The 27,223-nt window shown below is 36.7% G+C and overlaps 1 protein-coding gene across 5 annotated transcripts in view; it reads left to right on the forward strand.

Moving 5' to 3' along the window:
* The window catches only part of mospd2 (motile sperm domain containing 2), a 70,637-nt gene that overhangs the window by 38,632 nt on the left and 4,782 nt on the right, over positions 1 to 27,223 (forward strand). For 2 of the 5 annotated variants that reach the window (NM_001007293.3, NM_001441542.1), the window contains 4 exons: positions 12,305 to 12,417; positions 20,468 to 20,561; positions 23,738 to 23,834; positions 26,375 to 26,504. In NM_001007293.3, coding sequence (NP_001007294.3) covers positions 12,305 to 12,417; positions 20,468 to 20,561; positions 23,738 to 23,834; positions 26,375 to 26,504 — 434 coding nt within the window. Of the gene's footprint in view, positions 1 to 403; positions 6,874 to 12,304; positions 12,418 to 20,467; positions 20,562 to 23,737; positions 23,835 to 26,374; positions 26,505 to 27,223 lie in introns of those variants that run through there. The other 3 variants (XR_015498819.1, XR_015498820.1, XM_087266387.1) reach the window with 3 other exon arrangements.

The following is a 27,223-nucleotide window of genomic DNA, read 5'->3' on the forward strand; positions in this document are numbered from 1 at the left end:
TAGTGCTAGTATGCTGACGTTAGTATTTAGGTAGATCACCTACTGTACCTTTAAGTTAACTTAATTTGTCCAATCCACTTAATTTTGTAAATACAATTAAGTTGTCCCCACAAAATACTCAAGAATTGTGTTGATTCAGCTCATTTACAATAAGTAGCCTTAACCAGCAGTAAAAAGTCACTTGAGTGAAAGAGTGCTTAATCTATGTATTTTTATTAATTAATTTATTTTTGGCTTCCAATCAAAGTGATTCATTTGCTTAATTTGATCATCAGCTTGAAACACTTTAATCCCAATGGCAACAAGCAAAAATTGCATGGCAGAAGCTCACCGTTGTGCTTGATTGATTTATTTATTTTTGGCTATTTTGTCTGATGTCCTTCTTTGTTTGTCTTAAAACAAGGACTGCTAAGACATTGTAGCTGTTTCTCCACCTCAAGTGCCTGCAGTTTCCAGAACCATCACCTGTGTCCGCTCCGTTTCAACACCAGCCACAATTTCACGCTCCTTTTAATGCATTTAAGTGGCATTTCACATCGCTTGAGTCGTGTTTGAACAAACTACCGTCTGGTTACGGGGTTTATTTGATCATTCAGGCTGAATGAAGAACTGATTTTAGCACTTTTATCTTATTTTCTTTGAGTTGCTATTGTGTAAAGAGCTCCTACACACTGGATTAATATAGCATTTCTCTAAAGCATTACTGAAAAATCAATTCAGGTTTATTTGTATAGTGCTTTTCACAATTATTGTTTCAAAGCAGCTTTACAAAAGGTGCACCTTATTGCATTTCAATCAAAATCAGAAAAGTTAAGGTTATTAATTACCATAGCTTTAATAATTACTAATTAACTAGTAGTTCTTAGTCAAGTCCTGTTTTGTTCTAATGCATTTTATGCAATACTGATTGTTCTAAAGCAGCTTTTGTGGATATAATAAGGGAAAAAACAAGTCAACCATTAGATATGTTGTCATTCAAAGATGCAAATTAGATTTAAAACTGGAATATTGCATAAAATATTTGCGAATAAAGCAGCGTTTCCAATTATTCAGAAACAAAGTAGTCACTTCCTGATAATCTGGCCGCAAATACCAGACAGAAGAATGTAGGAGAAGTCATGGTGGTCTTTTTATTCTCTAATAAATGAGATCAATTTTATCCTGCTCAGTTGTGCTCCTGAATTTAAGTGCATTTTTAATATTCATGCACATCTCTGTGTATTTGTTATGCAATATTGCACAATGCACAGAAATATTGTTGGATTGAAACTGTGGAAGTCAAAGCTTACCACATTTTTGTTTTCCATTTACCACAGGAAATGTATAATACATTCATTTTTTTTTTGTGTGGATTAAAGTTCTGTGCATTAAAATATGGACAGATGTAATGATTCTTTATCATATTTTCTTTTTAAATCAATCATTAGTCTTTTAGGTAACACTTTACAATAAGATGGTATTACTTTTGGTTGGTTAATGCATTTACAAACAATAAAACATTACAATAATCTTTACCAACATTAATGTGATTAAAATCATTCATTGTTAGTTCATGTTAACTCGCAGTGCATTAATGTTAACGAGCATGATTTAGGATTTTATATTTATATATGAGCTATATACTATGAGCTGTGATTTATAATTGCTGTACAGGTATCTATCTTTATCAGTTTACATTAGTAAATACATAAACTAATGGCCGTCTTTTATGCGCAATCCCAAAATTTTCCATTTAAGCATTTTGTTTTATCCAATATTCCAAAATGCATATAGAACCATAGCTAATGATGCTAAATGACATGAATTCGTATCCTCTAAAACACAATAGTGTCATTATCAGATCAGTTTAATGTTGAATCAGGTACAGGGCAGAGTTTGCATTATTTATTTCAGTGTTGATTCAGTTCAGATCAATATCTAAGGTGCATTTGACAACAGGCTGTTGAATTATTGGAAAATAAAGCACAGTGTTACGCCCCATTTACACGGAGCGTCAACGATTCCCATTCACTTTGAATGGGTGACGTCAGGCGTTGCCGAACTGCATTGTGGATCCGTCGGTGCTGCTTCAGTGGCGTTGCATGCTGCAAAAGTTGGACGGAAGCGTCAGCCAATCAGATCGCTGTATGCAAATAAACCTGTGGCCTATTGCTGACTGAATTTCATTGGCTGACGCTGATATGATGATCGCGTCAGTTCCAACTTCAGACACGCCTTCAGTCAAGCGTTGACACTGAAGCCCCGTGTGAATGGGGTGTTACACTTACGGATGTGCCTTATTCTCTAATAATTCTATTATTTCCTTCTAGTGTGTAGGAGCTCTGAGATCTTACAGGATCTACTGTAAACCACAGTTATCTCACTGCTTTTTTATTATCATCCTATTACTATTATAACATTTTGACCAGATGTTTAGGCATCTTGTGAGTTTTATAAACCATTATTTAATCACTTGAAGGGGTAGTTCACCCATCATGTACTCTCCCTTATGTAGTTTAATGCGTTTCTTCTTTTGACCGCAAAAGTAGATATTTTAAATATATCTGGCACTAATTGACTTCCATAATAGGGAACAAAATGACTATGGAAGTCAATTGGTGTCAAAGTATTCTCCCTCATGCAGTTTTATATGCATTTATTTCGTTTTTTAAATGCAAAAGTAGATATTTTGAAGATTTCTGGCACTAATTGACTTGGATAATTGGGGGGAAAACACTATGGAAGTTAATTGGTGTCAAAATATCCCCCCTCACGCAGTTTTAAATGCGTTTTTTCTTCAGTTGAACACAAAAGTAGATCATTTGAAGATTGCTGGCACCAACTGACTTCCATAATAGGGAAGAAAATACTATGGAAGTCAATTGGTGTCAAAATACCTTGCCTTATGCAGTTTTATGTGCATTTCTTCTTTTAAATGCAAAAGTAGATATTTTGAAGGTTTCTGGCACTATTTAACTTCCATAATAGGAAAAAAAATACTATGGAAGTCAATTGGTGTCAGAATCTTTATTTGTGTCCTACATAAGACTTGATTTCTAACAAGTAAACGATGGCAGAATTATAATTTTTGGGTGAACTGTCCCTTTAAACACTCCATTAAATGAAGTCAATTTGTCCATATCTGCACTCCATATTTTAGATCTCATCTGGGAATTGAATTCTGACTGTCACTTGTTGTAGTTAGAAATAAGACATTGTTGTACTGAAACGATGACTTTTGTTTTGAAAGATGACATAATAATGCTCTTATTTAATTACTGTGATTTAATACTGTGATTCATTTCCTGTCCGTTTGCCGAAGACCAATCATTACATCACTAATGACCGATTAATTTGCACACTTTACATTAAGGTTCCACTTGTTATTATTAATTAAATTTTAATGTCATCACATTTTGGAATCCACAGCATTTTAAAGAGCAGCTCATATGGTGTTTAAAGTGTCCTAACATGCTTGAAATTGTATTAAAATTTGCATTTAATAGAATCATTTTGCATATGATTCATTTGAATCAATTCAGGTCTGTAAGCCCCGCCCACATTCAATAAGCCAACTCTGCTCTGATTGGTCAGCTGTTTTAATTGGTCTATTTAAAATGGAACACCCCATTCCAGAGTGTTTGTACTTTATGGAAGGCGGAGATTATGCAAATGAGTTTCTTTGTATTGACGTAGATTGGAAACAGGTTATAGATTCAAGAATATAATGACTCGTTTAAGGAAATTCAGAGCTGACTTTTAATTTCAGACAAAATCACAACTTTGCAGATTGTTTATATTGAAAGACAGCCATATTACAAACCCATATGACCTGTTCTTTACATGTAACAAGTAATTTAGGTCACACTTTATTTTAAATTGTACAATTCACACTATTACAAACCATCAACAAGACTTTTAGCTCAGTAAACCTTTACTTAGTTCATAATTAGTAGCCATTAAGGTAGTAGTTGGCTTTAGGCATTGGATTAGAGTAAGATCATATGTTATAAGTGCTAATATCTTAATAATACACTGCAAAAAATGCTTTTCTTGCTTAGATTTTTTGTCTTGTTTCTAGTCTAAATATCTAAAATTTCTTATATCAAGAAGCATTTATTAGACAAGCAAAACATATTGCCTTGTTTTGAGAAATATTATGCCAATATTAAGTCAGTTTTTCCCTAAAACAAGCAAAATAATCTGCCAATGGGGTAAGCAAATTAATCTTGTTTTTTCTTTTGACGTAAGATTATTTTGCTTACCCCATTGGCAGATTATTTTGCTTGTTTTAGGGAAAAACTGACTTAATATTGGCATAATATTTCTCAAAACAAGGCAATATGTTTTGCTTGTTTAGAAAATTCTTCTTGATTTAGGAACTTTTAGATATTTGGACTAGAAACAAGACAAAAAATCTAAGTAAGAAAAGCATTTTTTGCAGTGTAGACATGTAATAAGACACTGGTTAATAATGAGAACTTAAAGTATTAGCAAATTCAGTAACTTAATGAAGATTGACGTGAGATTTGTGAGTCGTGCATCAAATATATTAAACAAAAAGACCTGCATTGATAAATACAATATAAGATACCAGTGTTATGGTGGTTTATGTTTTTTGTGGAGTTTAAACGGTATTTAGGTGCAGAAATTGAATAGTCAAATGGTAAATGATCAGTATAGCCAGTAGTAAATGGTGTGAATTGTTACTTAAACTGAAGTGTTGCCATCATTTAATACATAGAGAGTGTCTGCTTTAATGTTTTGTTAAAATGTGGGTGAAATTATGTTCATTTTGCACTGAAATAATCTTTATGTTGTCAAATGTGTCTCTACACTGTAAAAAATATCCGTAAATCAGCAGTTTTTATTGTTTTCTCCATTTATTTCTGCTTTTGAATTGCATTATGGGAGCTTGATCTTTCTTCCAACAACTTTTAACCTTGATAAAGTCAGAAAAAGTGACTTTTATGAACATTTATAATAGTGTGCAGTGCTGTATTGTCTGTGTTGGTGTTGTATATTACACTACAAAAACCTTGTAATAAACTGCAGCACATTTTCAGTTATTTTACAGACTTATTTCTCTAGATATTAATATTTCTCATATATTATATTATTTACAAACTCAAGATGCCTTCCATTATGCAGTATTATATGCATTTTTTTCCTGTTGAACACAAGAGTAGATGTTTTGAAGATTTCTGGCACCAATTGACTTCCATAAAAGGAAAAAAAATACTATGAAAGTCGACTGTGTCTAAATATCTTCCCTTAGGCAGATTTATATGCATTTCTTTCTTCTTTTGAACTCCAAGGTAGATATTTTGAAGATTGGCTCCATCAAATGACTTCCATAATAGGAAAAATACTATGGAAGTCAATTGGTGTCAAAATATCTTTACATAACGCATATAAAACTGCATTGGCTTCTGTTGAACACGAAATTAGGTGTTTTAAAGATTGCTGGCACCAACTGACTTCCATAATTGGAAAAAACACTGTGGAGGTCAATTGTTGTCAAAATATCTTCCCTTAGGCAATTTAATGCGTCCCCCCCCCCCCCCCCTTCAGTTTAAAACAGAAGTAGACATTTTGTAGATTGCTGGCACCAATTGGCTTCCATAGGGAAAAAAATACTATGGAAGTCAGTTGGTTTCAAAATATCTTCCCTTATGCAGTTTTATATGCATTTATTTCTTTTGTTGAACACTGAAGTAGATATTTTAAAGATTTCTGACACTAATTGATTTCCCTTATATTTTGTTTCCTTTTCTGCAAGTCAACTGGTGTCAAAATATCTTCCCTTAGGCAGTTTTAAATGCGTTTCTTTTTTTCTGTTGAACACAAATGTAGATATTTAAAAGATTGCTGGCACCAATTGATTTCCATAATAGAAAAAAATACTTTGGCGGTCAATTGGTGTCAAAATATCTTCCCTTAGGCAGTTTTTATGCGATTCATCTTTCTGTTAAACACAAAAGTAGATATTTTGAAGATTTCTGACACCAATTAACTTCCATATTATTTTTTTCCTAATATGGAACTCAGTTGGTGTCAAAGTATCTTCCCCTCTGCAGTTGTGATGTTTCTTTCTTCTGTTGAACCCAAAACTACACAATTTGAAAATCTATGACACCAATTGATGTCCATAGTATTTTTTTTCCAATTATAGAGGTTTATCAGTGTCAAAATATCTTTCCTCATAGGCAGTTTTATATGCATTTCTTCTGTTGAACACAAAAGTAGATATTTTTGAAGATTTCTGACACCAATTGACTTCCATATCATGTTTTTTCCTACTATGGAGGTCAATCGGTGTCAAAAAATCTTCCCTTGGGCAGTTTTATATGCATTTCTTTTTTCTGTTAAACACACAAGTAGATATTTTGAAGCTTTCTGATCACTAATTAAGAGATCAACATCCCATAATGCAATTCACAACCAGAAATAACCCCAAAAACACACAACATTTGTAAAAATACTAATTTACTGATATTGTACTTGCAGTGTAGTAGGATATTCAGCAAAGTATAAAGATTTTGTGTGAAATTAAATGTCATGAAACGATTCCTGTGACAGATTTATGACATACAAACTTCATTTCTACAAGTCATGTTGAAAACGGATGATAGTGTTTAATGCATTCATATCAATGGGACCTTTTTATGTAGTATTACCTGTAATGTGTAGCATCAACTAATACACTACTGATTGATTGATTGATTGATTGATTGATTGATTGATTGATTGATTGATTGATTTTATTTACTGACATTTGATACAGTGTAATCATATCTGAAGAACATTTCATGTAATCCAAAGCAGGACTGTGATTTTTCAGCTGTTCATTTCTCAATCAAGCACTGAATAAAGTCCAGAATATTTCACAAATCTGCGTCTTGAATGGACTCATGCATATTCATTATCATTATAATGCGCTTCTGTTGTGTCAAATCCTGTGATGACCTTTGACCTTGACCTCTCACACGCATTCAGTCATGCTAACGTTACGCGTCAGTTTTACTTCAACTTTGCTTCTCCCACTTCTGCAGCAAGAGCACAAAGAAAGTGTGTGTTCAGCAGGATTGCTCTCGGCTTTCTCATGTGTTTGGCCGGAAATAGAAATAGAGGAAAGATCCTTTATTGGTTAAAAATGGTGCATGAAATCCCAGTCGGATGATTTCATTGTCTGTTTGGCTTTTGAGGACTTGTGTTCTCACATTTGCGCTGGTTTTCAATTCCCTTTATTTGGTTTTTGGCATGTTGTGTTAATGAGAGCATTATGAAAGCATAGGTTATTATATTTAAAGGGGTAGTTCACAGAAATTGGCTTACTCTAAACCTTTGTGAGTTTGATGTTTGAATACTAAAGTAGATATTTTGAAGAATGTTGGAAAATGGCACATCGACATCCATAGAAAAAACAAATACTATGAAAGTCAATTGTGTCCAACATTCTTCGGAATAATTTGGTTTTATTATCTTTTAAAAGGATAGTTCGTGCAAAAACAAATGTAGATAGTAAACAAAAGTAGGTATTTTGAAGAATGTTGGAAACTGGTATCCACTGACATCCACAGTATTTGTTTTTTCTACAGTGGAAGTTAATGGTTACCAGTTTCCAACATTCTTCACAATAATTTGGTTTTATTATCTTTAAAGAGACGGTTCACCCCCCACCCCCCACCCCCAAAAAAACCCCAAAATTTTACTCACTTTTTGTTTTGAATGCATGTGTAGATATTTTTGAAGAATGTTGGAAAATTGTAAACATTGACATCCATTGTAGGAAAAACAATACTATGAAAGTAAATTTAATCCAACTTTCTTCTGAATAATTTGGTTTAAAAGGATAGTTTGTGCAAAAACAAATATAAATAGTAAACAAAAGTAGATATTTTGAAGAATGTTGTAAAATGGAAACCATTGACATCCATTGTGGGGTAAAAAATACTATGATAGTCAATGGTTACTGGTTTCCAACATTTTTCAAAATTATTTAGATTTATTATCTTTAAAGGTACAGTTAATCTAAAAATTTATTTATTCCCTTTTTCTTTTAAATGAAAGAAGTAAGTATTTTGAAGAATGTTGGAAAATGGTAACCATTGACATCCACAGTATTTGTTTTGTCCTACAGTGGAATTTGATGGTTACCAGTTTCTAACATTCTTCACAAAAATTAGGTTTTATTATTTTTTAAAGGAACAGTTCATCCCACAAAACATTAATTTACTTTTTGTTTTGAATGCAAGTGTAGATATTTTGAAGAATGTTCAAATGGTGACCATTGACATTTATTCTAGGAAAACAAATACTATGAAAGTCAATTGTATCCAGCATTCTTCTAAATAATTTGATTTTATTATGTTTTAAAAGGATAGTTCATGCTAAATCAAGCATAGATATTTTGGAGAATGTTACCATTGACATCCACAGTATTTTTTTGGAAGTCGAAAATTTGGTTTTATTATTTTAAAGAAACATTTCACCAAAAATGAATTAACTTTTTGTTTTCAATGCAAGTGTAGATATTTTGAAGAATGTTCAGATGGTAACATAGGACATTTATTCTAGGAAAAACAAATAATAATATAATAATTTGGTTTTATTATGTTTTAAAGGGATAATTCATTTGAAAACAAAAATAGATAGTAGACAAAAGTAGATATTTTGAAGAATGTTAGAAAATGGTTACCTTTGACAACCATTGTGGGACAAAGAAATACTATGGTAGTCAATGGTTACCGTTTTCCAACATTTTTCAAAATAACCTCGATTTATTTTCTTTAAAGGTACAGTTAATCCAAATATATATATGTATATACTCACTTTTTTTCTTTTAATTACAAAAGTAGGTATTTTGAAGAATGTTGGAAAATGGTAACCATTGACATCCACAGTATTTGTTTTGTCCTACAATGGAAGTCAATAGCTACAAGTTTCCAACATTATTGGAATGGTTACTGGTTTCCAACATTCTTTACAATTATTTGTTTTATTATCTTTAAAGGAACAGTTTAAAATGTATTTACTCACTTTTTGTTTTGAATACGAGTATATATATTTTGAAGAATGTTGGGAAATGGTAACCATTTACATCCATTGTAGGAAAAACTAATAAAAGGGTAGTCAATTGTGTCCAACATTCTTCAAAACAATTTGGTTTAATTCTCTTTTAAAAGGATAGTTCATGCAAAAAATAAATGACATTGTTTTGAAAACAAAAGAAGATATTTTTAAGAATGTTCAACTGGTAACCATTGACGTCTATTGTAGAAAAATCACTATGGAAGTCAATGGTTCCCATTTTTCAACATTCTTCAAAATAATTACGGTTTTATCACCTTTATAGGGATTAAGCAATTAAATTTATATCTACTCCAAACCTCTGTGATTTTGTTTTGTTTATAAAAGTGTAGATATTTTGAAGAATGTTGGAAAATGTTGGTTACAATTGACATTCATTGTAGAAAAAAGAAATACTATGGGAGTCAACGGTTTCCAACATTTTCAAAATAATTTTATATTTTATGTAAAGGGATAGTTCAGGAAAAAATTAATTAACTCACTCCAAACCTTTGCAAATGTGTGTGCTTTTTTAATACAAATGTAAATATTTTGAAGAATGTTGGAAAATGGTAGCTATTGACATCTAGGTGTAGGGAAAACAAATACTATGGAAGTCAATGGTTACCGGTTTACAACATTCTTAAAAATAATTTAGCTTCATCACCTTAAAATGATTAGTTCAACTCCCCAAAAATATTTACTCACTTTTTGTTTTGAATAGAAAAGGAGGTATTGTGAAGAATGCTGGAAAGTGGTGGCCATTGACATCTACTGTAGGAAAAACTAATACAATGGAAGTCAATGGTTACCGGTTTCCAACATTATTCAAAATAATTTGGTTGTATTATCTTTAAAGGTACAGTTCATCCAATCAATTTCATTTACTCACGTTTTGTTTTGAATACAAAAGTAGACACTTTAAAGAATGTTGGAAAATGGTATTCATTGTAGGAAAAACAAATTATATGAAAGTCAATGGTTACCATTTTCCAACTTTCTTTATAGGGATTGAGGGAATACATTTTTATTTACTCACTCCAACCTCTGTGATTTTTCTTTTGTTTTTTATACAAGTGTTGATATTTTGAAGAATGTTGGAAAATAGTTGCCCTTAACATCCATTGTAGGAAAAACAAATACTATGGGAGTTAATGGTTACCCGTTTCCAAAATTCTTCAAAATAATTAGGTTTTATTATCTTTAAAGGCATAGTTCACCCCCAAATTATTTATTTACTCACTCCAAACCATGGTAAATGTGTGTTGTTTTTTTATGCAACTGTAGATATTTTGAAGAATGTTGGGAAAATGGTAGCTATTGACATCCATTTTAGGAAAAACAAATACTATGGTAAATTGCATCAAACAATCTTCAAAATAGTAAGGTTTTATTATGTGTAAAGGCATAGATCACCCCCAAATGTTTGATTTACTCATTCCAAACCATGGTAAATGCGTTTTTTTTTTATACAAGTATAGATATTTTGAAGAATGTTGGAAAATGGTAGCCATTGACGTGCATTGTAGGATAAACAAATACTATTGAAGTCATTAGTTTCCAACATTCATCAAAATAATTTGGTTTTGTTATCTGTAAAGGGGCCGTTCACTCAAAAAAGATCATTTACTCACTTTGTTTTGAATACAAATGTAGATATCTTAAAGAATGTTGGAAAATGGTAACCATTGACATCCATTGTAGAAAAAAATATGGAGTTCAGTGGTTACCGGTTTCCAACATTCTTCAAAATAATTTGGTGTTATTCTCTTAAAATGGTAAAGTTCACCCTAATATTAAACTTTTGAGAGTTTGTTTTTTGTTTTGAATACAGAAGCAGATATTTTGAAGAATGTTGGTAAATGATAACCATTGACATCCATTGTAAGAAAAACAAATACCAATGAAAGTAATTTGTATTCAACAATTTATAATAATTAGGTTCAAATTCAAAATAATTACGTTTTATTATCTTTTAAGGTAATAGTTTGGCCTTATTTATTATTTTTTTTTATTTACTCCAAATTTTTGTCAATGTGTGTGTCTTAATACAAATGTAGACATTTCGAAGAATGTTGGAAAATGGTAGCCATTGACATCCATTGTAGGAAAAACAAATGCTATGGGAGTTACTGGTGTCCAACATTCTTCAAAGAAATTTGGTTTTATTATCTTTTAAAGGGGTAGTTCATGCAAAAAAAAAATCTCACTTTTTGTTTTGAATATAAAACTAAATAATTTGAAGAAAGTTGGACAATGTTAGCCATTGACATCCATTTTAGGAAAAACAAATACTATGGTAGTCAATTGCATCAAACAATCTTCAAAATAGTTAGGTTTTTTTTTTTTTATCTTTAAAGGCATAGATTACCCCCAGATTTTTTATTTACTAACTTGAAACCATGGTAAATGTGTTTTTTTAATGCAAGTGTAGATATTTTGAAGAATGTTTGGGAAATGGTAGCCGTTGACATCCATTGTAGCATAAACAAATACTATGGGAGTCAGTGGTTTTCAACATTAAATAATTTGGTTTTGTTATCTGTAAAGGGAACTCAAAAAAGATCATTTACTCACTTTGTTTTGAATACAAATGTAGATATCTTTAAAAAATGTTGGAAAATGGTAACCATTGACATCCATTGTAGAAAAAAATATGGAGTTCAGTGGTTACCGGTTTCCAACATTCGTCAAAATAATTTGGTGTTATTCTCTTAAAATGGTAAAGTTCACCCCAATATTAAACTTTCGAGAGTTTGTTTTTTGTTTTGAATACAGAAGCAGATATTTTGAAGAATGTTGAAAAATGATAACCAATGTAGGAAAAACAAATACTATACAAGTCAGTGGTTACCACTTTCCAACATTCTTCAAAATATCTTCTTTTACGTTCAGCAGATAAAGAAACTCAAACTGGTTTGCGATAAATAATAATAATTTAATATTTTAGTTTAACTTTATTTAATAACCCCTACTAGAGTTGCAATTAATTTCATTCCACGAATGCTGATGTGAAATAAATAAATTAAGATCAACAACAACACATCAATGACTAATAAACTGTAATTACAGTGGAATTAATTTACCATAGATGTTATCAAAACTTCCCATTTTCACATAAACATTTATGCAACGTTTATGCAATGTTCATGCAACATTTATTGTAAACTGGCATCAGTTTGTCGGTATTTGAGTTTGTTCATGATATTGATCTCACTGTAAAATCATGTCCGTTGTTGTGTTTTCTTTGCAGGTGAATTTTATCGAAGACGGTCAGAGGTCGGAAGAGCTTGACAGAGAATCTGTACGGTTGAAGGGAGCCAGAAAACCTACCACCACTTTCAAGGCCACATTAATGCACATCAGGTGAATATTAGGGCTATGCAACTAATCTGCATGTTGTCAGTGTGAGTGTGTGTTCACGCTTCTGTCAGTCTATGTCGCCGTTCATCTAAAACTCCACATCTATAATCCTCTGAGTCTATGCTGACATCATCTTCAGCAGCTCAAACACTCTAATGGCTAATGGACAGACGGCTGCTTCTCACTCAGGGCTGCTGTTTATGCTAATGAGGGAGAGATGGGCACTAGTGGGCGGGGCTTTCCCCCTCTGATGACACGTACAAAGAGAGAATGTCAATCAAAGTGTTTCATTCATCTAGTCTGATTAACAAACACAGTTAATTCATGTTGACCATTAGAGGCTGGAGATATTCACACACTGCTGACACAACTGGGTTTACACCCTGCATAAAAGTGATTCCTGCATATTAGGCCCCCTTTAAATATGCAATAAACATGCATAAAAGTGTGTGGATATTCACATAAACCTTTGTTGTGTTATAAATGAACAATGTATATCAATGAATACTTGTATATTGGATCCATGCAGCTCTTAAAGTGACAGTGCACTATATTCCTGCTACCTGTTTTTGTCATTATACTACAGTATTACATTATACTGTCGTCAATTATTCCTTGCGTATATTTTTTAAAAACTGAATTGGTAGTTCAAAGACAAAGGTAAACACTAGTGCAAGAGCTGTGCTAGTTTACATTTCGATTGCCATACGGTAATTATGCATTAAATATGAAACAGGGCATGTACTTACTGTCAGTATTAAGATCAAGAATCACTGATGACATATTAAAAGATTATATATTGAGCATCACAGTTTGACCCCAAAATACTCAATTTTCTTCTAAATCTTTATATGTTTACTGCCTTTAAACTGCTAGATTTTACACAGTCGATGACAAAGCAGTGTTTCTCAACCACGTTCCTGGAGGAGCACCAGCACTGCATGTTTCTCATGTTTACAGGTCTTTCAGTCTCCACTAATGAGCTGATGATCTGAATTAGGTGCGTTTAAGGAGACATGGAAAATGGTGGTCCTCCAGGATCATGGTTGAGACACACTGACAGCGTTGTCGTCATTTCAAACAAACTCACATTTAGCATGATCACTTAATAGATATGTTGAAGTACAGCTCAGAATTAGGTGTGGTGTCATTTTGACATTCATTCTTTTGCCTTTTCATTTTGATAGACTCACCGGCCACTTTATTAGGTACACCTTACTAGTACCTGGTTAGACTTCCTTTTGCCTTCAGAATTGCCTTAATCCTTCGTGGTGTAGATTCAGCAAGCTACTGGAAATATTCCTCAGAGATTTTGCTCCATATTGACATGATAGCATCACACAGCTGCTGCAGATTTGTCGGCTGCACATCCATGATGCCAGTCTCCCGTTCCACCACATCCCAAAGCTGCTCTATTGGATTGAGCTCTGGTGACTGTGGAGGCCATTTGAGTACAGTGAACTCATCGTCATGTTCACCAGTCTGAGATGATTGAGCTTTATGACATGCTGCGTTATCCTGCTGGAAGTAGCCATCAGAAGATGGAGACACTGTGCTCATAAAGGGATGGACATGGTCAGCAGCAATACTCAGGTAGGCTGTGGCGTTGATGCTCAATTGGTACTAATGGACCCAAAGAAAATCTCCCCCACACCATTACACCCCCACCACCAGCCTGAACCGCTGATACAAGGCAGGATGATCCATGCTTTCATGTTGTTGAGGCCAAATTGTGAGCCGAGCATCTGAATGTGTCAGCAGAAATGGAGACTCATCAGAGCAGCAACGTTTCTCCAATCTTCTATTGTCCAGTTTTGGTGAGCCTGTGTGAATTGTAGCCTCAGTTTCCTGTTCTTAGCTGACAGGAGCGGCACCCGGTGTGCTCTTCTGCTGCTGTAGCCCATCCGCCTCAAGGTTGGACGTGTTGTGTGTTCAGAGATGCTCTTCTGCAGAGCTCGGTTGTAACGAGTGCTTATTTGAGTTACTGTTGCCTTTCTATCAGCTGGAACCAGTCTGGCCATTCTCCTCTGACCACTGGCCTCATCAACAAGGCATTTGCGCCCACAGAACTGCCGCTCACTGGATATTTCCTCTTTGTCTGAGCATTCTCTGTAAAGCCTAGAGATGGTTGTGCGTGAAAATCCCAGTAGATCAGCAGTTTCTGAAATACTCAGAGCAGCCCGTCTGTCACCAACAACCATGCCACGCTCAAATTCTCTTAAATCCCCTTTCTTCCCCATTCTGATGCTCACTTTGAACTGCAGCAGATCGTCTTGACCATGTCTACATGCCTAAATGCACTGAGTTGCTGCTGATTAGAAATTTGCATAAACGAGCAGTTGGACAGGTGTACCTAATAAAGTGGCCTGTGTGTGTGTGTGTGTGTGTGTGTGTGTGTGTGTGTGTGTGTGTGTGTGTGTGTATATATATATATATATAGCTTGTCTATGACCCAAAAGTATTTATTCAGAGATTGGCGTTAAAAGGTAATCTGTACAGAGCATTAGTCTACGTTTCAGCATTTATCATATTTGTTCACATTAGTTGATGAAAATGAAGTCATTCACTGTTAGTTGACTAATGTTAAACAGCTTGAATTTGGATTTTAATAATGCATTAGTAAATGTTGAACTATGATGCTGTACAAGTTTAGTTCATGTTAGTTAATACATTAACCAATGGAACCTTATTGTAAAGTGTGACCAGATCATTTAGCATCTTTAATTCGTGAAATCTTCAAAACAGTTGCTGATGGCTGCGCTGTAATTCATTAATATTAATATTGTAATGGTAATGTTGATCAGCAGTGCAGGTGCTTCTTCGTGTTGAGGCTGGATTGAGATATTTCTGTGTATAATAAAAATATCTGCCTCAGCTTTGATGTTTCTAATGGATGCATTTGCCAGGAATCCACTGGGATCCATGACTGAAATAACTGGATTTTAATGGAGGGGTTTCAGCGGGTTTTTTGTGTGGTTTCTCTTGAATCATCCTACTTGTCATATAAATATTGAAAAGAGAAATGCATGTGCACGCTGACATACACTGAACAGGTCAGATGATTCATTCATGAGTCGGCTCATACTCAACGAATCAATGATTCATTTGTGTGTGTGTCAGGTTTGCATGTGTCGTTTGTCACATATTAAAAGGGTATATTTATTTTAGATACTGCATCGGTGCAAAGTAAATGAAATATGAGAAACATTTTACTCAGAGTTTTTATAGTACACTTTCAACAATGAACAGAAGAAAACAAATTCAACATTTACCAATATATATAAAAATCTTACACTGCTCATCATATTAATATTCATTCATTCACTCATTTTTCTTTGGCTTAGATTTCAGAGGTCGCCACTGCAGAATGAACCACCAATTATTCCGGCATATGTTTTATGCAGCGCATAAACCTTCCAGCTGCAACCCAGTACTGAAAAACACCCATACACACACACCCACTCATACACTACAGCCAATTAATTCATCAGTTCCCCTATAGCGCATGTGTTTGGACTGTGGGAGAAATCGGAGCACCCGGAGGAAACCCACACCAACACGGGGAGAACAACTCTATACAGAAATGCCAACTGACCCAGCCGGGACTCAAACCAGTGACCTTCTTACTGTGAGGCCACAGTGCCAACCACTGACCCACCGTGTCACCCCACATTTTAAAAATGACTTTAAATAATCAGACGGCAAACTCATTCAGGGAAACACCTGTGTGTGTAAAACTGCCATGTAGTGCAGCGCGACTATCAAAAAGCATCATAACAAATCATTAAATTCCACCAGTCAACTAGTCGGTTCTAATATCAATAAGAACTATAATAGTATATTGTGAGTCAAATGTTAGGTTAATGTATTAAAAGTATGCACATCAATCCAGTGGTGGTTCTAGTTTCAGGGCCTACTCACACTATGCCATCCGTACCGTGCCCAGGCCCGTTTCCCGGATCGTTTGAGAAGTGTGAGTGCGCTGAATCGGGCTCAAGCACGGTTTACTTGGCTGGCCCTGGCCCGATTGGAAGAGGTGGGCCTGAGCGCGGTTCACTTGGGCTTTAGCGGGACGCTTGTAGTGTGAGTGCAAAACGCGCCAAAGCCCGAAACTGAAAGCGAGACGTGACTTTAAGGGGCTGTTTCATATGGATTTATTAATCATTCTTACTGTTCAGTGAACGCAAACTGCCGTAGCTTATTAAATACACAAACCCCCTCACTGAACCACAGCTGGACCTTCAGCAGACCTCCTCATTCCTGCAGCACGAGGGCTTTATGATTGTTTATGAGCGCCAAAAGTGGCGGATCTGTTCGGCAAAATATCTGTCTGCGTGTCTCCGCATCCCTAAGGACTGTTTGGTGAAATATGTGACTGCATGTCACTGCATAACAAACCACTGACACGATATAACTAGAGAAATCTCCACTGTGCTGCTGAGTAAGAGAGCGCTTCTCACTGAACAGTGCAGCAGTGATGACGTAAGCGTGCCCAGGCCCATTTGTGGTGTGAGTACAGGCCGTCGGGGGAGACGGGAGGGGGACAAGCGTGCTTTGGCCCGGTTCGAGGCAACTGTACCTAGTGTGAGTACAGCCTAAATAGCACCCCGGCCGACCACTTTCCCCCCCAGCCAAAAACAAAACAAAACTAGAACCGTGCAAAAGACACCAAGCGTGAATGGGCCCTAACATCTTTATTAATACACTTGCATAAAGCAAATCGGATCTCAAAGCTTTTACTGGGGTTGTTTTTTTTTGTTTTTTTTAACTATCCCCTGTGCTACCCCTATAGCAAATGATTCTCTAGCGCAGTGGTTCTCAAACTGTGGTACGTGTAGCACTATTAGTATGCAGGCTTCCTTCTAGTGGTACGCGGAGGAATCAAATATGTCATATGTACATGCTACATACAGGCCCGGATTGGCTAATCGGGAGGACCGGGAGAATTCCTGGTGGGCCGGTCTGTTTTTTGGCCGCGAGGGCCGGTGTCCCTAGCTGCTTGCACTCTCAGCAGTCGCACTTTTTTCATTTATTTATGTATTTGACCAGAGCTTCACTCTTTTTAGTTATTATTTTGCCGCAGCGCCGCTCTTTTTATTTATTTTCTCGCAGCCCCGTGAGCAAAATACAGCCTGCAGGGTAACAATGAAGTAAATATCATCATTCGACGCCAAACAGCGGCACCTTAGTGAATAAAAGAATTCAAATAATTAATATTAATGAATAATACACCTGCTCAATGAAAATCAGATGATTCACTACATTCATAAATCTAATGTAACCTGATCAGAAATCTGTGTGATGAATTAATTGGCTGTAGTGTATGAGTGTGTATGGGTGTTTCCTAGTACTGGGTTATAGCTGGAAGGTTTATCCTCTGCATAAAATACATGCTGAAATAATTGGTGGTTCATTCTGCAGTGGCAACCAATGAAATAGAGACTAAGCCAAAGAAAAATAAGTGAATGAATGATCAGAAATCTGAAATTTTTTCTCCCACCACAACCACCACAACATTGTGGTCTAGTGGTCAGCACTTTGCTTTAAGACGCCGCCGTGTTCCAATCTCACCTAAACATCATTATTTTTTTTTTTTTCATTTTTATTGTTAAGACATATAATACTGTGAGGGCTGTTGAACATGTAAAGTTCTACAGCAGCTGTTTTCTTGAAAAAAAGACGAGGTAGTGTCATTAGAAACTGGAATTTAAATGACCTTATTTTAATATAGTCAGTCGTGAACTGAGATGGGCCGGTCTGGCTTGAAACTCCAGGGCTGAAAAGGAGTCCCACTCCGGCCCTGGCTACATATATTTCAAAATTGGTCAAAAATGATTTATATATGAATATGACATATAATAATATCTATTATATGACATTTAGCCTATATTTCCGAGGTCCAGGCAACATTTTCAGGTGTTGATAAATTGGCTACTAAGTTAATACTTTACATTTCAGTACAAGAGTTTTCTCTTTACCTTAAGCCTATTTTAATTTAAATGTTGACATTTTTAGTTAGTCTTTTTTTACATATAAGCACAGTACAGTGTTAACATTCAGACTATTTATGTTTGAAGTGGCTGACGATAATAAATATTCTTATAATAGGAATTAATCTAATAGTATCTGGATGCAGCCTTTATGATGCAAGCTGAGACCGCATTACTCAGCGATGCAATGTCAGACACAATGCACTCAAATGGAGTGAGTGATGTCACTGTGACGGGTAGGGTTAGGTGAGTGCATTAAAAAGCATTGGATGCAGCTCAGATTGCACTGCACCAGGTCTGCAGCCAGACCCATCTCAATTAATCTGCCACATTTCTGAACTGTACAGAGCTGTAGCTGCTTTACTGGGCTTACTACGCTACTGTATTTCAATACTGCTCATGATGGTGGTACTTGGAGAGACGATTTGTTTCTGTGGTGGTACTTGATGAAAAACGTTCGAGGACCACTGCTTTAGCGTAATGTCTAAAGTGATGACAAAACAGCTGATTTTGCTCTCATATTAAGATTATAAGGCTGAACAACATGAATTGTCATCAGTCTACAGAGATTTCCCAGTATTTCTCTGTTACAATCGGGAGATCACAATAATTAACCCTGAAAAAGCCAAAGCAAAGCACACACTAGCAGATTACTATGGTATAAATACAGCACTACATCATACAAAAGAGAGAGATCGACTTAGAAAGTCACTTACCTGATTTATAATGATTTGATCAGCTGTAGTTTGACATTTACGCTGACTTTTTCCTCACCTAAGGACTTATACTATGCGGTCTCTGTCACCATCTTGTGGCAGAACATCTATAGCAAGATGCCACCCTGGGTGATCGCCCATATTGCCCATGCCTGAATCCGCCACTGCATCAATCTCAGCGGGGTGCTCAGCCAATGAAAATATTGTTTTAAATATATACGGTAACACCAAAAGCTCTAAAATGATGACATTTATTTACTTGTGAAGTTTATTTATAAACTAATATCGAGAGGAGCACGCGCTTATGATTGATAGCAGCTGGTCCACATTAGCTAACACTGATTTACCAATCAGACGACTCCTTAACCACTATAAATAACCAGAGTATCTTACTTCAGCCATCTTCGTCTTGAAGAATCCCCCCTTCCACCCCTACTCCTCCCATTTCCTTGTCAGGGCAGCACGGAGGCCTAGTGGTTAGCACCACGGCTGCACAGCAAGAATGTCACCAGCTCGGACTCTACCTGGCTAGGTCAGAGTTTCTGTGTGGAGTTTGCATGTTCTCCTCGTGTTTGCGTGGGTTTTCACAGGCTCTCCGGTTTCCTCCCATAGACCAAAAACATGTAACATAAGAAAATCGACAAATCTAAATTGACAGCACAGACACTTCATAGCATTAATCTACTTCCAGCATTATCAAGCAGGGGAGTTCTCGAGACCTACCTGAACTCGGACTCCCCTCTCGCCCTGCAACAGGGGGGAGCCCCGTGCTCGAGGATCTCACGAGTTCAGGGCTCTGTCCCAAGACAGCATGCCAAACAGGCTCCACAATCAATCATCAGCTAAGGGCGATCACAGAGTAACTGCATTGGTTCATGCAATAACTAATGCAACAAATGAAACCTTATTGTAAAAATGTCCCTGCATGTTCTCATGTCAAACAAAGTCAAAACCTGTGTTGATTATGTCGACTGCATTTCTACTGCATTGTACTTCAGACATAAGAATATAAATCCTTGTTGCTCGTCTGACTGTATAAAAATAGACCGTTTCACATCAGAAGCATCAACATGGAGATGCATGAAGATTTATCTGATTCATACACACAGATTCACACACATTCACTGTTGAGATTCACACACATGCATGTTTAAAGTCCCACCGCTGGAGGATTTGATGTAAATCCGTTGGGCTCGGCAGGTTGTTGTGTTCCAGCATGTTTGCTAATGAATGCAGGCTGTTGTGTGAGATATTTCTGGAAACACTTGATGCTGTAATGCGTTAGTGCAGGCTGTGGATCAGATCTTGATCATCATCGTGTGTGTGTGTGTGTGTGTTTTCTTTCAGTCCGGCTGAAGAGCTCAGTTTCGGTGCATCAGAATCAGAGAAGAAGTGTTTGATCGTCCTCAACAACGTCACTAAAAACCACGTGGCCTTTAAGGTGAGATATCAGAGCATTACAGAGGTGAAGGAAAATTATTCACCAGTATTTCAGCAAATATTCCCCAAATGATGTTTAACAGAGCAAGGACATTTTCACCGTAATTCCTGTAATGTTTTTGTTTTTCTAGAACTAGTCTCATTTCTGTTAGTTTGGCTAGAATACGGCCTCTGCGGTCAGCACAGCAGTTTCGGTTAGTTCTGTAAGAAGGGTTTTAATCCCCAGCGGTTCGAACTGTAGTTCTGCCGAGCGACTAAAAAGTGATCAGTATGATGGTAAAAAACTGTACATTTCTAGTCAAACCATTCTCCTGCAATCTCATACCAAAAACATAAATAAGGGCAGTGTTAATAGCTATAAATGTGGGAGAGCGCTGATATTATGTGATTGTATTGTATTGCTATATGGAACAATTAAATGTTAATGTTAAATCAAAAGTAATTCACAAATGCTTGAAAATAAGCTGATTTAATGACAATAATTCTCTATGGTTACAACTGAATTAATAACAAAATACTGTATAAAATGATCAAATATGAAATGATAAAACATATGATACTAATTGTACCCAGCTTAAATGTAAAATTAAAGTTACCAGAGGTAGATGGAGAGACACAGGGGGAGGGAGAGAGACAAAGAGAGCAGGCCCAGAAGCCTGATTGCAGTAGAGTCAGAGAAGATAGACTCCAGAGGAGGAGAGAAGCAGGCCAGGAAAAGAGAGCAGGAAAAGAGACAGAGCCAGAGTTTACCACCTATATTGTATATTTCTTGACCATGTGACCACCAATGCTGAGACATTCAAACTGACCAATCAACATGTGACCACACTATAAAACCCCTAAAGTCCACACAACAGGCCCTGATCTTATCAGTTTCTGCCTTTGTAGTCAGTATGGACCTTCTTGAGTCAAAAAGACATGTTTTGTCATATAAACAAATGCATATGATAATTTAGCCTCTTACAGTTCCCAAGTCTCCATTAAAATCAAAAGGAGAAGGGGCTTTTTTTGGTGCAGCCCCTTGTCTGTGGAATGGTTTGCCTTTATATATATATATACAGTATATATCATTCTGTTCCCTTGGTGCTTTAATCATTCATTTATTTTCTTTTTGGCTTAGTCCCTTTGTTAATCTGGGGTCGCCACATCGGAATGAACCGCCAACTTATCCAGCATATGTTTTCACAGCGGATGCCCTTCCAGCTGCAACCCATCTCTGGGAAACACCCACACACACACTCATTCACACTCATACACTATAGACAATTTAGCCTACCCAATTCACCTGTACCACGTCTTTGTACTGTGGTGGAAACCGGAGCACTCAGGGAAACCCACGCGAATGCAGGGAGAACATGCAAACTCCACACAGAAATGCAAACTGACCCAGCCAAGCCTCGAACCAGCGACCTTCTTGCTTAAATAAATACAATAAAAAAAAATTTAATGCGACGTTATGAAATACAATAAATAAAAATAAACAAATGCTGTAAACCAGGGGTCACCAAACTTGTTCCTGGAGGGCCGCTGTCCTGCAGATTTTACCTCCAACCCTAATCAAAAACACCTGAACAAGCTAATCAAGGTCTTACTAGGTATACCTGAAACATCCAGGCAGGTGTGTTGAGGCAAGTTGGAGCTAAACCCTGCAGGACACCGGCCCTCTAGGACTGAGATTGGTGACCCCTGCTGTAAACTGTACAAAAAATGGTGCTTTGCTTTTGTAATTCTCGATTATTTATATTTTATTCATTCATTCATTCATTTTCCTTCAGCTTTGTCCCTTTATTCTTCAGGAGTCGCCACAGCGGAATGAACCGCCAACTAGGCATAGGCCAGTTTAAGATTCTAAGGGTATGATAACCTTGGATAAAAATATGACGGTATTGTGCTCACTACTCTAGTAAATATATTCTTTTTAAATGTCGGGGTAAAAAACTACAACTTTTTTCGCCTTTGTAAACGATATAATTTATTATTTTTGAAAGATTTATAATAGTTTGGAGCAGTAAACATTCATTCATTCATTCATTTTCTTGTCGGCTTAGTCCCTTTATTAATCTGGGGTCGCCAGAGCGGAATGAACCACCAACTTATCCAGCAATTTTTTACGCAGCGGATGCCCTTCCAGCTGCAACCCATCTCTGGGAAACACCCACACACATTCACACACACTCTCATACACTACAGACAACTTGGCCTACCTAATTCACTTGTACCGCATGTCTTTGGACTGTGGGGGAAACCGGAGCACCCGGAGGAAACCCACGCGAACGCAGGTAGAGCATGCAAACTCCACACAGAAAAGCCAACTGAGCTGAGGCTCGACCCAGCAACCTTCTTGCTGCGAGGCGACAGCACTACCTACTGCGCAGTAAACATGTCAGGCTGAATAATTCAAATAAATCATTGACTTTTGCAGTCTTCATTAGTGTCAAAAACACGGATTTCTTAACTATTTAAAACGGCATATTTGAATATTTTTCCTGCTGGAGTTACTGTTGTTCTAAAAAAACTACAAAAAAAAAATGTACAGAAAAAACTGTACTCATACTTTAGGAACGGTATTACAGAACATTTTGGCGGTTTTAAAACCTTGACTTTTTCAAACTGCGGTATACCTTAAAACGGAGATCATCCCATGCCTACCGTCAACTATTCAAGCATATGTTTTACACAGCGGATGCCCTTCCAGCCTGCAACCCAGTACTGGAAAACACCCATACACAATTATTCTCTCACACACACACACACACACACTCATACACTACGGCCAATTTAGTTAATCAATTCCCCTATAGCGCATGTGTTTGGACTGTGGGGGAAACCAGAGCACCGGGAGGAAACCCACGCTAACACGGGGAGAACATGCAAACTCCACACAGAAATGCCAACTGACCCAGCCGAGGCCCGAACCAGCGACCTTCCTGCTGTGAGGCCAACCACTGACCCATTGTGCCACCCACTAATTTTTTATATATATTTTAAGGTTAATATTAAAATCCCCCTTAATGTTTTTCAATATGTTTGTTTAACGATTTGCCCAATTACCCTAATCTGCATAATTAACTGAAAATGAAAGTCAGAACTGAGACTCAATGTAAACCAACAACGACACGCGGTGTTACATTGTTGTGTTTATTTGGGCTGATTTGCGGTGGTGTTTTCTGTGCGCAGGTGCGAACGACGGCTCCAGAAAAGTACCGTGTGAAGCCCAGTAACAGCAGCTGTGAGCCTGGAGCCAGTGTGGACATCGTTGTTTCACTTCACGGAGGTACGTAATAATCCAATATTATTAATACTAATATATGAGAAATGTCACATGAGTAGCAGTGAGTAGGAGGTGTGTGCGTTGACTTAGTGTCCCACCAGTGCTTATATACAGCCTTATTGCACTGCTACGAGTGTGATATTGCATTTATACAACAGTTCGATGGCACAATCTTGTATATAAAAAAGAAAATCAAACACAGAGAGCTTAAAAACCCTTTTGTATGAGGAACTACTTCCGCCATTCATTCACATCTGCAGCTGACGTCAGAACAGCAGAAACTGCTGCTCATTCACCAACATCACTGTAGAGCAAGTGTTTGAATGACTCTCTAGCGTAATGTCTAAAGTGATGAAAAAACAGCTGATTTGGCTCACACTTAAAGATTATAAGGCTGAACGGCATGAAATGTCTATAGCAGGGGTGTCTAAACTCTGTCCAGGAGGGCCGGTGTCCTGCTCTGTTTAGCTCCAGTCTGCTTCAACACACCTGTCAGGAAGTTTTAGTATATCTAGTAAGAGTTGATTAGCTGGTTCATGTGTGTTTCATTAGGGTTGGAGCTAAACTCTCCAGGACACCGGCCCTCCAGGACCGTATGTGGACACCCTGCTCGACAGAGATTTCCCAGTATTTCTCTGCTGCAGTCGGGAGATCACAAAGCAAACACTAGCAGATTACTATAGTATAAATACAGCACTACAACATACAAAAGAGAGAGATCACCTTAGAATGTCACTTCCCTGTTTTATAATAATTTGATCAGCTGTGGTTTGAAGCTACACTTTTAAAATACAGTTTTTTTTTTCCTCTAAGGGCTTATTATGCGGTCTCTGCCACCATCTTGTGGCGGAACATTAATCATCTTTGCTCTGCTCAGTGTGACAGGCTGATGGATGCGAAGAACTGTTGTATAAATATATGCTGAACTAAACGGCAGTACTTTAACCAGTTAAACTCCGTGGACCCGGTACTGGGTCTGTGACATCATCGACATTCGCTTTCAGATTTAAAGGGCTAGCATTGCACCAGACCCCCCTTGGTTTCGTTTGAAAGTGCAGAACCTTTATTTTATGCACATATGCATCACTGTGGTTTTTATTCTACTGTAAAAAAGTTATTTACACTTAAATACACAGTATTTTGGATCCCTGAGCTGGGTATTGAACATTGGTTCATTTTCATGTGGTTCATATATGACACATGTGCAAGTTATAGCTCAAATGAAAGCTCTTGCCGGTGCTCATACGGTTCTAGTATTCTTTATACTGAATTATATTCACATATCAAACAGTTGCTGAATGAATCGCGGTGTTTCCATGGCGCAGAAGTGAAAACAATACATTCATGATTAATAAGCAGCCCCAGATAGCACAGACAGCTCATCTCTTACCTTATGCTGTGCGCTTCAGGGCCATTCTCCTCTGTTTTTGAGGTGATGTGCATAAGAAATCCTTTAATATGTCTGACGTGCTCCAAACACAGTGAATTATGTTTGATCAAACAAAAGAATAGTGAAATATGAAAACAATGATCATCCCTGTGGCGTGTACAGCACCTCATCAGCTGGAATACAATAACTTCTGCATAGATTATGGTGGAGGCATTTTTCTTTCTTCCGATGATTACAGACATGAGCAGGAACCACCAACATTAATTACAGCACACTAGACCACACACAACCTAAACGATACACTTTCAAATTTGAGCTTATGAAAAAAAAAATACAAAAAGCGCCTCTCTTATTAGGTGTTTATTATAACACAGACAACATCTACAGATATTATAAACACTTTCAATAGTGTTTTATGAAAATTCAAAGGGTTTTCTTTAAAATGAAACCAACTTTTTTGCATTTACACCTCTGCATGTCACAATCCAGGCGGAAATCCCAAAATAAAAGCAGAGTTTAACTGGTTAAAATTCATGATATGCAATGCTAGGCTTCAACTGGTATCAAGTTTGTCACACTTTACTATAGGGTTGTTTGAGTTAATGCAGTTACTAACATGAACAAACAATAATAATAATTTTAGACGGCTTGTAGGATGTTTATTATATTTTATGCAGATGCTCTTTTCTACAATAACAGCCAATCATAGATCAATACAATGAAAGGACACCACTGAAATAAGCAGAGTTTGATCATTTTACCATCATTCTCTGAGGTACAATTTCTGGTCACTTTATTTTGAGGGTCCGTTTCTCATTAGATTATCAGTAGACTGTTAGGTTGGGGTTAGTGTTAGTTAACATGTACTCGCAAAGTTTCTTATAGTCAGTTAAATGTCTAATGAAGGAGCAGAATAAGCAGATATTAAGCAGACAGTCTACTAATACTCTAATGGACCATCAAAACACAGTGCTAAACACATTCTCATGCCTGAATGCTTTTAAAATCATCATATAGTCACAGCACAGGCCTCAAAACCCATGCAAATGCGAAGTTATAATCGAGACTCAACATAGCAGATCCTGGGATGTGACTATAGCCAATAATCATATTGTAATATTGGTGCATGATGCATTACTTGTGTGTGTTTTAGGCTTCCAGGCGTCTCCGCAGGACCGCTTTCTGGTGATGGCGGCAGAGATGGAGAGCAGCAGTGGAGCTGCCGCCACTGATCTGGCTCAGTTCTGGAAGGAGGTTTCAAAACCCAAAATCATGGAGCACAGGTGACGATTTCATCTTTATTTGCTTTGACAATGTAGAGTGTGTCAAAGCAGCTGAACACACAAGTTCTGGTAGATTGAAACTGTCAGTCCAGTGTTCAGAGCTGAAGTTCAGTTCACTGTGGTTTACTGTTCACTACTGAGAGTCTGAACACTGAAGAGCAAATCCATGCATGCGCAGCTCCACAAGTCCCAAACCAAGCAAGCCAGTGGCTCAAACAAGCCAGGTGTTGACTCAAACACCTCATTTATAAGAATGCGAGCACTGTCGCCACCTGCTGGCAACAGGAAAAGCCACGTTTTACACTGTAACACTCCTCCTAGAAATTTTATCAGATCAAATCCAAGTTCCAAAATCCAAATCCAAAGGCTCCTGTGATGTTAAATTTTGACTCACATAATGTCAGATCTGCCTGAAAATTCACATGAAAATTCCCGGAAATGCTATTGGCTGTTTTGTTTAAAGGGGACGAGCTACTCTCCGTCCTCTCTTCATGCTTCAGTTGAGATTACGTCAAACATCAAATAAAAAATGTCTTTTAAAGGTTATAAAAATCAAATAAATAAATTAATTAATCTTCATTTTTGTCGCACTTTTACAATATAGATTGTGTCAAAGCAACTTAACATAGAAGTTCAAGTAAATTGCTTCGGTTTTTACAGATGAAGTTCAGTTTAGTGTAAATCATACGTTAAAGATCCAGGAGCTTCTAGTAGGGCTG

Source organism: Danio rerio, chromosome 9 (assembly GCF_052040795.2).
Source record: "Danio rerio strain M-AB ecotype USA chromosome 9, GRCz13ab, whole genome shotgun sequence".
Taxonomy (NCBI): Eukaryota; Metazoa; Chordata; class Actinopteri; order Cypriniformes; family Danionidae; genus Danio; species Danio rerio.